The sequence below is a fragment of the Ascidia mentula genome, chromosome 7 (assembly GCF_947561715.1).
Source record: "Ascidia mentula chromosome 7, kaAscMent1.1, whole genome shotgun sequence".
Classification (NCBI taxonomy): Eukaryota; Metazoa; Chordata; class Ascidiacea; order Phlebobranchia; family Ascidiidae; genus Ascidia; species Ascidia mentula.
This window is the reverse complement of record NC_138572.1, coordinates 1,177,410-1,193,093: the sequence shown is the minus strand read 5'-3', so window position 1 is coordinate 1,193,093 and position 15,684 is coordinate 1,177,410. Positions and strand designations below refer to the sequence as shown.

Genomic DNA, 15,684 nt, shown 5'->3' with positions numbered 1-15,684 from the left:
TCAATTAAACATAAGACCATACAATGCTCAGCAAGATATGTTATTTTTCTTAGCGGAAAAATATTTACAGCCAAAGTTGTCACAGTATTCAATAATTTTGTTGTATTACACAGCATTTGTCACCTTTACTTAATCTGATGTAACAAATGAGCGCCTTTTTAAACCACTACGAAGCTAAGTAAAAGGAACAAAACAGTGGCATTTTGATCAAACGTTTTAGCGACACGATAAGTAGCAAAAGATTTTAAATTCTAATAAAAACTATGCTCGAACCAAGCTGCCCTGGCAGGCTAAGGTGAATGTGTAATGCTGAAAATACCGGTATGTTGGATCACCATGTGTAAAGCCTGTTTACAAAATGCCGTCGGATTGACATTAAGGCAATTGAACACAAAATTACACAATGATGAGCAGATCTGGTATGTGAAAAGATACATTTAGCTGCGTGTGTCATGAGTGCATTTAAAATAATGTTACCCACTGTAGGATATAGAAGGCTTTATTTAACATTTCCGGCCAATATACATTGTTTGCACAAAAGCAGAGCACAAAAAAGTTATTGGAGCAAAAAAATGACAATGTGAGGTTAATAGCTGTTTGGGAATTATGCATGCAAAGATCTGCTGTGTATTCGAACTGTTAACCTCTGTCCTGGAGCATTACATTACACGCAACCGGAATCAAAAACACACCATAAATGTGGTCATCAACACCTTGCTTAACACCGTCTGCAAATCTAATATTAAATTTTTGCAACAACTTCACGAAGAAAATGAACATCTCAGCTCTGGCCAAACTTTCACCCAAACAAAATCTTGTTCCAACACCGAATGGAATCACTTTCCCCGAAGCCACGAACTTTCCATTCTCGTCGATGTGTCTTTGTGGGTCGAATAGTTTGGGGTTGGGCCAGTCCACCGGATCCATGTGGGCCCCTTCTATGTTTGGTACAACCTGCAGTAGTTTTATAGTGTCGTTGTCTGTTCCTTTTGTAAACCAGGTTATAAGTGCAAGGTCCAACTTAGTGTGTAACTAGGGATCACATTCCTTGCTTATTTCAAATAATCACCCTACTTTATAGACCACCCTTGTGTCTAACCGGACCCCTTTTAAGTTGTAAGTACGACCTTTTTTTGTTAATGCAGCCTCTCATTTATTGCAGCACTAATGATAAACACAGGTGTGTTTAAATCGTCTGTTTAACGTGGCTTAAGTATTTTGCACCTTTGTTGCATCTTTCACCAGAGTGCTTTGTGTCACATTTATGTGTCAAAGATTTTCCTAAACTTTCAAATTTCTATAAAATTACTGCAGTCGTATTATTAGCATCGATTACAAATAACTCATAAAGACTTTGTTCAGTTTGTTGCATAAGAGTTATGACTGCTTTTATCCAAGTCAAGTCTGCCTAACAACTGCAATAATATTATCATTAAAAGACACAATGATAGAATGATTTTTGTTTCTAAATACGTTTATGTTTCTTACAGCTTTCTTCACCACAATATACGTATCCTCGCCGACCTTTTACCACCGACGGTATATATAAACGCACGTGATTCCGGTAGTCCTGAATACGTCAACAAACGAGGCTTTGACTTTGTACTAAAGCAGTAAGTCCAACTTACCATCGTTCCTTTAGGAATAACATGCCCCATAAACTTGGTTGTGTGGCTTGTCATGTGGTTTGCTGCCAGCGGTGCGAGCGTTTTTACTCTCATCGTTTCTTGTATGAAGGCGCAAGTGAATGGGAGTTCGTCCTTCTTATCCATGGTTGGCATTCCTTCGTCACCTTTAAATACCAATTCCCATAAATGATAGTTACACGAAGCAGGCCAACATGTAAGAACAACAAACACATTTGCCGCTCGTGCCAATTCCACGGTTATGTTTGCTTTATAGAAGTGGCCAAGCATGCCTTGCATTTGAAGCAGTCCTTTGGTGCAATATGTGCTGGTATTATCCATAAAGAAGCGTTATTCAAATTAAGAACACACCTATACCTATGTGATTATATAAGTCTTGAGGAAATTCAGCCAGTTTGACATGCAGTATTTACGATGTATTCCACTTTATAAAGCGCTCATGTATTTATTACATCAGCGTCCATATTTTCTATTTTTTATCATTGCTCAGCTGTATCTTAAAACGTACCAAACGCGTCATCAATTTCTTTGCGAATTTTCTTCTCATAATCCGGATTGTTCAGTAGGAAGACAAACAACCATGATATCGACACACTGGATGTTTCCGTCCCTGCCATGAAGAGATCTCTACACAATGCTCTGAGTTGGTCATTCTACAAAATATTCATTTCAATCGCATACTTCCTTAGGTAACATGATAAGAAGAGTAGGCAATAAGCAGAATAAATAAAAAGAAAGCAAGATCTAATTTTATTGCGTTTAAAGTTATTGAACATTTGACACGATATTTTTATTAAAGGTCTTTCTTTAATAGTCTTTAATAGTCTTACCCCAAGGCAACAAGCAATGCAAATTATTATAAGTTCAGTTGAGAAGAAGGAAACTTAAAGTTGACGTACGGTAAAGTCAACATCACTTGTTTTGTTGAATTCCCTTTCGTGGATAAAAGCATCGATAAAGTCATCCACGTTGTTTCGGTCAAAATTTTTCCCGTGGTCGTCGATGTAGGTTTGCATCGTTTCTACAACACGAATTTTGGATTGACGTGCTTTGCTGAGTTGCACGGAATCAATTTTCTGCCAAACGGGATTGACCCACAAAAAATTCTGGTGAACCTGTGGTTCTGCAGCGAATTCCCTTTTATTTTGTATTGATGTGAACGACTTTGGCGTGTGGGAAAGGGTTTAAAGTGTATGAAGTGGTAACTAAAGAGCACAGTAACTTTATATGGCGACCTTTAAATCTATTCCTTCTAAGCCTAATGCAATTCTTTCCTATTGTTATTTAATCCCAAAAGTTTTTTACTAAAGCAGTTTTTAACTTTTGTTGTAAGGAAATGTCATCAAAACCCTGCCTTCATACCTAAAATATACTTCTGTCGGTCTCCAAAACGGTCAAAGGCTCCTTTTGTGGGCGGGATTTTTGCCAAAAACGAGAACAAAGCTATGAGTTGAAGTGCATTGGCATCTTTGGGATCGTTGAACCTGTGGAAATTGTTTTAAATTTGCTGGCGATTGCTTTGACTTTGATGAGAGTAATTTACACCAGTGTTTGTACAAAGTAAACACGGTTCATGACCATATGTATTGAAATAATTATGTGCTTTGACTTGCATATCAATCGCATTACAGTCTGCGCATCTCAGGTACATCGGCAATCTAACAGTCACATAACGTATTTGTTATCAGACAGTATCTATCACTTACAAGTTGCTCAAGGTGTCGAGCAAACGGAGAAATGATTCGTCTCCATATTCTTGACGTTTCCCCAAGACTACTTGTGAAATCACGTTTGATGTCACCCAATAAAGATATTTCTAAAGAAAAACATTATGTGAAACACTTTTTTGTACCTTTTGTTCATTTTGTTTTGTTTGTAGGAAAAAAAGGTTAAACAATTTTGCGTGAACGTGAAACTTACCTTAAGGTCAACTGGGTCTTTGTTAATGGTTTTCAGGAATTCCACGAATCTGTCGCCTTCGTCATTTATAACTTCGTCTATCGTATGAGCAGCCAGACCTTTTCTGTATTAAACAACATATTTATTAATTTATTTGCATTAAATGCAAAAACTTTTTCGATTTTAGACGAATTTTGACTCAATTCTATATCAGGCCAAGTTACACCAATGCGGGCCGCATCAATAACAAAGGTTTTTTTTACCAATTTAGTTTATTTGCTGAAATGTTTTCTCTACCATGATTAGCATATTAGCTCTGACTTTTCTATTTCGTGTAGTTAACCCATATTTTGTTGAATTTTCAAAAAAATATTTCCAAGAGTCTTAAAATGTGTCCAAATGTTTTGTGATTTAGTTTTGAATTTCGACTGTAGAGTCGAAGTAACAGTAATCTAGTAATCTATATTCTCGGAGCTAAACACCGTAAATTCCTATATTATAATAACATGAATTACCCTCTCAAATATTTGATGGCAAAGTGTTTCTGTGATTTGAAAGTTTCGTCGTATCGGCGGAAAATCACTCCAAGTTTCCCGTGTTCTGATAGAAGAGCTCAGACCTGGGACGATCAGAGAAGGTGGCACTCTGTTCTACAAACGCCTAAAAATACAAACGTGTTTCCTAATGCAATAGGTAATAGACGCAATCCTTTATGGGTGACATGTGTGTTACCAGTAACATGTGTATCACCAGTGGCATGTGTGTTACCAGTGACATGTGTGTCACCAGTGGCATGTGTTACCAGTACCTTGTTTTTTACCAGTGGCATGTGTATCATGACCTACATAGTTAGTTAGCATTATTACCTTGAGGCACATAAAAAGGTCTTCGCATGTTTTACCCGAATATCCCCCGTTTTAGGAAGTTTATATCCACCTTACTATTGCCACTGTCGCCAGACAGAACGCCAGCCGTTTTTGCACACCGTTGATCAATGAAGCGTAAAGAACGCAAGAAAAAGGCAGTCTCGGTGCAAGTTCATCCGATTAATGAGAAAGAACCTCAAAAATTCCGGACAAACAAACCCTCAACTGGATTGAGTTGACATGAAGGTTTGTTAAGGGTTAATAATGGATAAACGCACCAACCTGGTTTATTGCCTCGGCAGTATTTAAAGTCACAAACTCCTCTCTTCCCAATCTGACTGACATCACAGGTCCATACTTAAGACTTCATTCCTTTAACGTTTGTCCAATGGACTCCCCGAAAAATGGCACCACCCCAAGCAAAGGAACACCCCTTGGGCCAGGTGGGAACTTTGAATGGGGTTTTCGCCACCAGTATATGATCAATAAGGTCACAGATATTATGGCAAGGTTCCAAAAACTGACAAACCCAGCAAGGTCAAGGTTGTACTTTGCAAGAACTTCATCCAGCATGATTTCTGGTCTTAAACCCAAATCTAAAAAAGTACTTTTCACAATGTGTAAAATACTTTATTACAAAGTGTTGTGACATGTTATTAACGTTTTTGAAATTTGGGAGGTATTGAAGCCTAATCAATCAATACATTAGTGGTTATCGGTGATCATACAACAGTTACAACATTCAGCTATTCTCCATTTTGATTTTGCCTGCCCCACTGCCGGCTTATACTTTTTGCTGTTACATAGTAATGGCCTTTGCAAACAACATAAATTAGGCCGGTACAAAATACCTGACTGCAATGCAGTCAAACAGACTTGACTGCAAGCGTAACAGCTTAGACAGCAACATTCTTTCCAAGGTAGACGTTCTGCCCGGGTGGTTTGTCAGCTCAGCAGAACCGTGACGGAAATGTTTATTCAACAAACATCTTACGTCGTTTGATCCTCAGCAGTTGTGTTGTCTCCACTCATTCCTACTTCCACATGGTTGTCTTGCAGAAGACGAAATAACATTCTTGTGTAAACATGGCTACTTGAAACTGAAGAAGAAGTCTTTGCTTCTACGCCCTTACCTCAATTTGTAACAGAAGTTTTCCTTGCAGCTGGTGACCGTGGCACATGCTAGCTGGTACACTAGCAGGCACACAGATTTCCACTTTGTGGTACCGTTCCGGTCAATCGTCGATATGTTGGGTACCGAACTAGGTACCAATCAACACAGACGAACCACGTGAAGCGCACTATGGCCAAACAACTGTTTGGGATCCAATAGCGCTATTCGGCTTTCACCCAAATCATATTATATGCACGAAAGGGCCATAATAGTCAATACTACGAACACTTAAACCATTCAAGTTCTTATTCAATTTTGTGTTTTTGTTGGGTTACTGTTATATACCCTACAATTTATCCAAAAGCACACACAGCTATTATGTTAGCATACGTTTAATTTCCTATTTTTTGTTGATTTTGTGTAGTGGATACGACGATGCTGCCAGAGAAGCGTAGAGGAAATACTAAATAGCTACACTTCACAATTTACAAACCAGATCAATATCTTTTTCACTCATAAAGGGACGTTTATTAGTGGCCATCAAATCTTAATTACACAACTCAATACATCCAACTACCATACGTCGAGCGGACAGTGATGATATCACGCTTTCGCATTAAAGTTTCCTCAACTAAATACAAGACTACACAATTCTTAGTAAGATATGTTAGTTCTCTCAGCGGAAAAATATTTACAGTCAAAGTTGTCGCAGAGTAAGTTTATTGTCACTGTTATCCACAGTTAAACTTAGTTGTATGTTTGTTTATTCAACGTGTCTGACCCAATGATTTGTTGCAATAACAATGACAATTAAGAAGCACAGCACTAAACTTTTGCAAAATGGCAATTCCAAAAAACTGCTAAGCAATAATATGACCCGTCTGTATGAGATAAGAGCAGTTTTCTTGCTTGTTCATTCGAGTTTACATTTAATCTCTCCGAACACATCGCATTTTAAAAAGTGATGCAAAGAGAAATTAAATTAAAGTGACAATCCCAAATTATTTTGAAAGAATTTTGTTGATTAAGATCTGTTGTGCATTCATATTATCAACACTTAACATCAAGCATTATTTCACACGAAATAGGATTCAACGCCACTCCATAAAAGTGGTCATCGACACCTTGCTTAACACCGTCTGCAAATCTGACATGAAATTTTTGCAACAACTTCACGAAGAAAATAAACATCTCAGCTTTGGCCAAACTTTCACCCATACAAAATCTTGTTCCAACACCGAACGGAATCACTTTCCCCGAAGCCACGAACTTTCCATTCTCGTCGATGTGTCTTTGTGGGTTGAATAGTTTGGGGTTGGGCCAGTCCACCGGATCCATATGGGCCCCTTCTAAGTTTGACCAGACCTAAAATTTTTTGGTTTAGTTGCATGTTCGTTTAAAAGAGGGATAATAAGCAAAATACCCAAGTTATATCAGAAAAGATCTAAAGACACTTATTGTTATGATTGTGTTCTTTTTACTGAAGATTTTGTTTTTACAATTAAACTGACTCATATTAATTTTTTCGTATTTTAGTGAACCCCTGGTTGCCCACTTTTGGATAGAAAACCCAAGTTATATTTTTGTCTAATAATCTGTAACCAGTGATACCATCCTAACATGCATGATAAATCACACGAAATATACAAAAAACAAGGTATTAAAATGTAATATTCTCTTTTTTCTATTTATGTTTTAATGTCTGACTGTAAGTTATAATTTTTAAGCTGTTATTGCCTCAACAAAGTTGAATACATGCATTTCCCTCTTGGTTTCTGACAGGTTTTTACATTTCAGTTTTTCAAAAAATGGTCCCACAATTGTCCCGTGTACAGAATTGTTTCTTGATGTATGTAAAAGTTAACACACGTGGCTTTGGTCGTGAACTGAATCCCACAGTTAGCCCAACTTACAGTAGTTCCTTTGGGGATAACATGCCCCATAAACTTGGTTGTGTGGCTCGTCATGTGAGGTACCGATAGTGGCACGAGCGTTTTTACTCTCATCGTTTCTTGTATGAAGGCGCAAGTGATTGGGAGTTCGTCCTTCTTATCCATGGTTGGCATTCCATCGTCACCTTGAGAAAAAAGTGGAACATTAATGTCAGTAACATGAAGTTAAAACTCACCAATGCAATCAGTTTGTGCCAAGCCCCAACAAATCACAGCATTACTTGTACGAGCTGAACCAATATGAGCCTATATAATAATTGACCGTCTGCGTTTACGATACGATAAATCGTTCCGTTCCTAAACGATATTATGTAATTGTGTAAGCTGCAGACAGATGGCCACTGTTTCGACCTAAAAGGTCTCATCAGTGCAGCTGGTGTGACTTTCAGACGACTTTGCTGACCCAACGGCCAAGCAAAGACTTCCACTTTGTGGTGACTATACAATCACCGTCATCCGTTGGGCACCAAACTAGGTGCAACCTACGGAGCAAACAAGGTGGAAACACTACGGCCAAGCAAAGCTCAACCAATAGTGCCGTCAGGATATTATGTAAGGCGCACATGTCACCCTATCATAATTGCCTCAAATAAAAAAAAAATCATTTATGTTTTGTTGCATGACCAAATAGTTTTTTTACCAAACGCGTCATCAATTTCTTTGCGAATTTTCTTCTCATAATCCGGATTGTTCAAGAGAAAGACAAACAACCATGACGTTGCAACACTGGATGTTTCCGACCCAGCCATTAAGAGATCTCTACACAATGCCACGAGTTGTTCATTCTAAAAAGTATTACTTTAGTCGCATAAGTTCTTAGGTAACAACATGCAACCCAGTGTAGAGTCAAAAGTTTCATACGTAGGTAATGCACATTTTACATGTTATTTTAGAAAAAAAAAACTGTGGTAATGGTCATGTTTTTTTTCTCTGATATGTATTTTTCGCCTGCAATTGGGCACCGTTATTATGATGGCAAATTTATAAGAGTACATCAGGAAGAAGGCCGCAGCATAGCAAGCGAAACGTTGATATTTATAAAAACTATATTGCCTTTATGTGTTGATAATATGCCTGGCAGCACTAGTAATGAGTTGTGAATGGTATTTTAGTAATGGAGAAAGGTAAACAGAGCTTAAAGTAACGTACAGAGCTGTAAATATCATTTTTGTTATTGGACTTTTGTTCGTAGATAAACGCGTCGATCAAATCATCGATGTTGTTTTGATTAAAGTTTTTTCGATGGTCCTCGATGTAGGTTTCCATTGTTTCTAAAAACAACAATTTAGCTCAAGTGTGTTGAACTGTTTTCGCTTTCTGGAAATAAGTTTTAATTTCATACAAATCTGTGGCTTCCGCCAAACGGTTTGCAGGATTTTTTAAATTTTATTAAAGGTCAATTTGGTCAATACAAACACGTGATTTTCCGGGGGCATCTAGTCGCAAACACTGCCTTCATACCTAAAATGTATTTCTGTCTTTCTCCGAAACGGTCAAAAGCTCCTTTGCCAGGCGGGATTTTTCCCAAAATCGTGAACAAGATTACGAATTGGATTGTTTTGGCATCTTTAGGGTCGTTGAACCTTTAGTAAATTTGTCATGTAAACCAACGTTTTAAATTACGTATATAAAGTGAAACATTTGCTTTCCATTTACTACTCAAATAACAAGGCATTTGTGTTTCAGTTGGCACAAATGAGCTATAACGGAACGGTAAATATCACTTACAACTTTTCCAAAGCGTCAAGCAGAAGAAGAAATGTTTCGTCTCCATATTCATAACGTTTCCCAAACGCTATGTGCATAATCACGTTTGATGTCAACCAATAAAGGTATTTCTGGAGGAAAACAATATGTGAAACACTGTTTTGTTGTTTGTTTTCTTACATCTCACTTTGAGGTCGACTGCGCTTTTGTTTATGGTTTTCAGGAATTCCACGAATCTGTCGCCTTCGTCATTTATAACTTCGTCTATCTTATGAGCAGCCAGACCTTTTCTGCACGAATTAAAGCAACATTTTATGTAAAAATTCATTGACTGCGTTTTTTGTTTTGCTTTTCTGTCGCACCAAACCAGACTAAAGACAGTCTTTTTGTTTAGTACACAGATCACATGTGAAGTTAAAAATCATCATATTCACCAAAACATAATTTATAAGCAAAGTGGAGCCCACTATATGATTTCTGTGAGCTGCAGACAAATATGGCCACTGTTTCGACTTACAAGGTCTCATCAGTGCAGCTTGGTATGATTAGATGGTCTGCAAAGTTGTCTAGAAGAGTCACACCAAGCTGAACTGATGAGACCTTATAGGTTAAAATTATTGTTTGGATTTGCCTAAAACACAAATAAGCCACGAGCATCCGAAATACGTTCAGAACTTCTGTTTTCGTTTGAGTTGGATGCAAAATGACAAGATTTAATGAAATTTGATTTACCAAAATTCTGCTGACTCACCCTCTCAAATATTTGATAGCGAAGTGTTTATGTGTTTTGAAAGTCTCGTCGTATCGGCGGAAAACAACTCCAAAGTTTGCAGTGGTCTGGTAGAACAGCTCAGTTCTGGGACGGTCAGAAAAGGTCGCACTCTGTTTTACAAATGCCTGAAACACATATATGTATCACTTTCAACGAAAGGATAGTGGTATGTGTATCACCAGCAGTATATATATCACAGGCCATACACGTCAAATGGCATGTTTATCATCAGTGCCATGTTAGAACCAGCTGACAGGTGTCACAGTGGTGGTTATGTCCATTGTCATGTTATATCACGTACCTGATTTATTGCCTCCACAGTGTTTAATGTCACAACATCCTCTCTTCCTAATCTGACTGACATCACAGGTCCATACTTAAGACTCCATTCCTTTAACGTTTGTCCAGTGGACTCCCCTATAAACGGTAAAACCCCTAGCACGGGAACACCCCTTGGGCCAGGTGGGAACTTTGAATGAGGTTTTCGCCACCAGTATATGATCATCAAGGTCACAGATATTATGGCAAGGTTCCAAAAACTGACAAACCCAGCAAGATCAAGGTTGTACTTTGTAAGAACTTGCTCCAGCATGATATGTAGTCTTAAATACAATATATATATGATTACTTGTGTAATTACATGTAAATATCTTTAAGTTAGTGGATATCGGTCAGTACAAAGATCAATTAACAGTAATGTAGAATAGATCGAACAACAGTTACAGTGTTTAACTCTTCTACTTTTTACTTAGACACAGCGATCATTTTGCCTACCGCACCGCTCACTTACTATTGAGCTTTACAACGTTGCTTTGACATTGCTTTCAGTTGCAAAGTCATTGCCTTTCTTTGCAAATGCTGTAAATTCCTTCTATGCAGTGCACCTTACTGCAATGTAATCAAACCGACTTGACTGCGAGCGATATTCTGTCTGGTGGTTTGCGTGCTCAGCAGAATTTAATCTGATAAACATTGAACGTCGCTGTAGGCTATGTTGTAAACTTCGACACTTAGCAGATTTGTTGCCCTCGTAAACACAAATTCCAGTCTACTCCCATCTGATTTTGCAGAACACGAAGCAACGGCGTGTGAACATGTTGCTTGGTGCCCATATTTGTTCGTTCACATCTCGAAAGTATTCCAAGTTTTGTAAAATAATTCGCTAGTTTTTCAATGTTGTTTACAACATTTACATTTTCCATTATTACTGTTTAAATTTTGTGCTTTTTAAATTGAGTAGGAACCTGGACACATCGGGACACTGCTCATGAGAACTTATTTGCTTTATTTGCACATTGGGTGATGTCTTTAGCACGAAAAACGTGGCTGCGTTCGTAACTTTGCCATTGTTTCTTACAATATTTTTACTAACCAATGAAGATCCGTTTATTAACCTACAGCTCAAACTCTCGTGTCGTTTAAACTAGATTGTGAGTAGATTTTATATTTAGGTGTGTTAATCGGGTTATTGTCGTACATAGTTCGTTAAAAAGCAACCAAAACATCGGCAACCACAGTGACGTATTTTAAACTGGTTTGGCTTTGGTCAAAGGGGATACCAATTAAGGAAATTCTTTATTGGCATAACCTACATCTTGCAACCAAGTTCACATCTAGTGCACTCTTAAAGAGACGTTTTATTAATATAATACAACTCAATACTTTTCACCACCGTTGGATTAAACAATCTACACCATTATACAATGCTAAGTAATATATGTAACCTTGCTCAGCGAAAAAATATTTACAACTAAAGTTGTCGCCTAATAAGTTTATGGTCATTGTTACCCACATTTTAATACAATATGACTTTCTGCTTATTTAACGCGAATGGGTTGATTAGATACTGCATTTCTACCAATAATTATTCATTACAATCAACAAAACACGAAATAACACTTGGAGAAAAAGTAAGTAATGAATTGTTTTTTGAAAATTAATTTCTTATTTGGGTATTTTGTGGCAAGATCTGCCATGCATTCCTATCATTACACTCGTCCCTGAAGAATTACTTTACACGAAATAGGGTAGAACATCAAACCATATTTGTGGTCATCGACACCTTGCTTAACACCGTCTGCAAATCTGACATTAAAGTTTTGCAACAACTTCACGAAGAAAATGAACATCTCAGCTCTGGCCAAACTTTCACCCAAACAAAATCTTGTTCCAACACCGAACGGAATCACTTTCCCCGAAGCCACGAACTTTCCATTTTCGTCGATGTGTCTTTGTGGGTCGAATAGTTTGGGGTTGGGCCAGTCCACCGGATCCATGTGGGCCCCTTCTAAGTTTGGTACAACCTGCAGTAGTTGCATGATTGTATTGGGCGCTCGTTTTCAAAATGGATTGAAGTTTTATTCTTTCAGTGTATAATAAAACTTTCTGGTTTTGTAAGTTTAACTGGTTTTTGCAAAATCTATCAATGTTCTACAGTAATGTTAACACCCAAAAGTGCAAACAGATAAAACAAAAAAATCGTTATGTATATTAAAGCAGTAAGTCCAACTTACCACAGTGCCTTTAGGAATAACATGCCCCATCAACTTGGTTGTATGGCTTGTCATGTGGTTTGCTGCCAGTGGTGCGAGGGTTTTTACTCTCATCGTTTCTTGTATGAAAGCGCAAGTGATTGGAAGTTCGTCCTTTCTTTCCATCGAAGGCATCCCATCGTCACCTGAAGAAAAAACATAGCTGACATTATCCGCAATTTCATAAAGTCAGCAAATGAGAAAAGGGCTTAAAATTACATCAGTGTTTCTCCACACCTGTTAGTTCTCTGAGTTTAGTTTTCAAATATACCCGGCCGTGTTTTGAAAATTAACTGCTTTGCAAGTGCCAAAAGGTTGTAACCACTGGACTAGATTATACACAGCGCACAAGTAGTTCATAGCACATTATTAACATATTTTTGTTTTAAAGTTTTTGGCTTTTCTGAAAATAATGAGTTGCACCACCACATATCATATTTACCGAATGCATCATTGATTTCTTTGCGAATTTTCTCCTCATAGTCTGGGTTATTCAGAAGGAAGACAAACAGCCAAGATATTGCAACACTGGTCGTTTCGGTTCCTGCTGTAAAGACATCTCGGCACAATGCCCTGAGTTGTTCATTCTGAAAAAAATTCAGTCGCATGAGTCCTTTGGTATCATCACAAAGAAGCAGGCAGAAAGCAGAATAAAAATGGACATTAGATAAGAAGCAGATTGGTGTGGAGACCTTAATTTATTGCGGTTTGGTTGTTGCATATTTGTCACACTCTCTTTCGTTTAAAGAGTCACGTATATATATATATGTGTGTGAGTATATATATGTGCCTTTTACTATTTTCGTCACATGATAATGCTACTATAAGGGTAAGACTATATGTAAACGGTGACGAAATTATTTCAAAATTCTCAAATTATGACATGTTAACATTTTATTTGTTGTTTATTTAAATATCTACATTTTCTTCTCTTAACAAAAACAAACAAAAGACAGAACAAGTTTGATTTTCGGACAATGCCTGGAAGCTTTTTGGTCGAAGTTAAATGGCGAAGTTGACTTACCGAGTTGTCAACACCACTTATTTTGTTGAATTTACTTTCGTGGATAAAGGCATCAATCAAGTCATCGATGTTGTTGTGGTCAAATTTTTTCCTGTGGTCGTCGATGGAAGCTTGCATTGTTTCTGAAACGCCAAATTTTATGTTAAACACATTACACATAACTGGAAACATTACAGAGTTGTTTTTATTTCATAAAAGGTGGATGTTGTCAATTCAAAAGTTTTGTTTCCGGTAGAAATCATGACATTTTTCCCAATTTCATCTTTTCTACCTAAAATATAATTCATGCGGTCTCCGAAACGTTCGAAAGCTCCTTTTCCGGGTGGAATTTTCCTCAAAGTCGTGAACAAACTTATGAGTTGAAGGACATAAGCATCTTGTGGGTCGTTGAACCTTAAAATATTGATCATAACATACAGATATTAACAGTGCGTTGAGGACTTCGGCAAATACAAAAAACACATTTTTTACTCTGCTTTCACAATTACGAATTAATCAGAAATTTTCTGTTTGGTTTGAACCCGTTTTTGTATTCTTGTCATTGCATAATAAAAAAAAACTTACAAATTTTTTATAGCTTCGAGTAAACGAAGAAATGATTTGTCTCCGTATTCCTGACGTTTCCCCAAAACTAATTGCGAAGGAACGTTTGATGTCAACCAGTAAAGGTATTCCTAGAGGAAAACAATATGTGAAACACTGTTTTGTTCTTTGTTTTCTTACATCTCACTTTGAGGTCGACTGGGTCTTTGTTTATTGTTTTCAGGAATTCCACGAATCTGTCGCCTTCGTCATTTATAACTTCGTCTATCTTATGAGCAGCCAGACCCTTTCTGTAGCAATTGAAACAACTTTTTTTACGTATTCATCAGCAAAAATTGAATTGCTGCGTTTTGTTTCTGCTTTCTGTCGCCGCACATCAGTCTTAGTTAATATTGCGTGACCCTGGATCACAGCAACCTGTTGCAGTGGATATTTTATGAATGGCGGTAAAGGAGGACCTGCTCAGTAGGGTGATGTCATGCGGTTACATGATATTTCTGTAGTGTTAAAGAATATTAATTCTCCATATGATACCAGACTCACCCTCTTAAATACTTGGTAGCGAAATGTTTGTGTGATTTGTAAGTCTCGTCGTATCGACGGAAAATCACTCCGAAATTTCCGGTGCTTTGGTAGAACAGATCTATTCTGGGTCTATCAGAAAACGTGGCACTCTGCTTCACAAATGCCTATAGATACAAATGCAATACTAATAAAACGATTATGCAAGTGTACTAAGTCAGCAATAACACATGTACGTAACTATAGTCATGTACTTATTACGTGAATCATTATTGGGAAGTGTTTGTGCGCATCATTTTTGGCGTTAGTGGAATTAGTAACTTGTGTATTCCTTGTAAATAGACTGTATGTACCTGGTTGATTGTATCAGCGGTGTTCAGAATCACAGCATCCTCTCTTCCTAATCTGACTGACATCACCGGTCCATACTTAAGACTCCATTCCTTTAACGTTTGTCCAACGGACTCCCCGAAGAATGGCACCACCCCAAGCACGGGAATACCCCTTGGGCCAGGTGGGAACTTTGAATGAGGTTTTCGCCACCAGTATATGATCATCAAGGTCACAGATATTATGGCAAGGTTCCAAAAACTAACAAACCCAGCAAGGTCAAGGTTGTACTTTGTAAGAACTTGCTCCAGCATGATTTCTGGTCTTAAAAAATAAACTTATATTTGTATCGATATTTGAAATCATATTTGCACCAGTACCACAACAAGACTTTTTCTACCTATACCTGTTCATACTAACTAGCTTTAAACCATTGCCCTGCTTTGCTCTCTGTTTCAAATTTGTTTGATGCCTCTAATTATACAAGATTTCCCTAAAAAAAACTGACTGTAAAGTAGTTGAACACATTTTACTGCGAAAGTATCAACTTAATAATTTGCACGTACCGCAGCGAACCTTGCAGCAACCGAAATACCTGCACAAATTGTCCAGCTTAACAACGTTGCTTTGCTTTCTGTTACAAAGTCATTGCCTTTGCAAATACCATCAATTTCTACCACATGGTCATACATTACACCTGATTGCCATGCAATGAAATAGAAGCTACTGCAGGAGTAATAGTTTTGCAACAAGATTTTGAAGGTTTTTTTGTTTGCCT

At 37.6% G+C, this 15,684-nt stretch overlaps 3 protein-coding genes across 3 annotated transcripts; all 3 read right to left on the bottom strand.

Annotated features, from left to right (window-relative positions):
• Positions 1 to 342: 342 nt before the first annotated feature.
• LOC145908845 (cytochrome P450 2A9-like) lies at positions 343 to 4,984 on the bottom strand. The gene is given in 10 exon segments (XM_082996167.1): positions 343 to 954; positions 1,629 to 1,792; positions 2,155 to 2,299; positions 2,546 to 2,667; positions 3,009 to 3,130; positions 3,353 to 3,462; positions 3,567 to 3,669; positions 4,061 to 4,133; positions 4,136 to 4,205; positions 4,694 to 4,984. Coding segments are annotated over 10 exon segments (1,515 nt in total). The 3' UTR covers positions 343 to 639.
• A 1,273-nt stretch (positions 4,985 to 6,257) lies between these two features.
• LOC145908622 (cytochrome P450 2B19-like) lies at positions 6,258 to 10,857 on the bottom strand. Its single transcript, XM_082995939.1, has 10 exons — positions 10,747 to 10,857; positions 10,258 to 10,558; positions 9,936 to 10,081; positions 9,372 to 9,474; positions 9,206 to 9,315; positions 8,939 to 9,060; positions 8,627 to 8,748; positions 8,118 to 8,262; positions 7,439 to 7,602; positions 6,258 to 6,890 (listed from the first exon to the last, which is right to left on the bottom strand). The coding sequence occupies exons 2-10, from the start codon at positions 10,546 to 10,548 to the stop codon at positions 6,576 to 6,578; spliced, it is 1,518 nt and encodes a 505-aa protein (XP_082852065.1). The 5' UTR covers positions 10,549 to 10,558; positions 10,747 to 10,857; the 3' UTR covers positions 6,258 to 6,575.
• A 919-nt stretch (positions 10,858 to 11,776) lies between these two features.
• On the bottom strand, positions 11,777 to 15,220 carry LOC145908844 (cytochrome P450 2B19-like). Its single transcript, XM_082996166.1, has 9 exons — positions 14,930 to 15,220; positions 14,598 to 14,743; positions 14,242 to 14,344; positions 14,076 to 14,185; positions 13,783 to 13,904; positions 13,512 to 13,633; positions 12,930 to 13,074; positions 12,470 to 12,633; positions 11,777 to 12,259 (listed from the first exon to the last, which is right to left on the bottom strand). The coding sequence occupies exons 1-9, from the start codon at positions 15,218 to 15,220 to the stop codon at positions 11,945 to 11,947; spliced, it is 1,518 nt and encodes a 505-aa protein (XP_082852292.1). The 3' UTR covers positions 11,777 to 11,944.
• Positions 15,221 to 15,684: the final 464 nt, after the last annotated feature.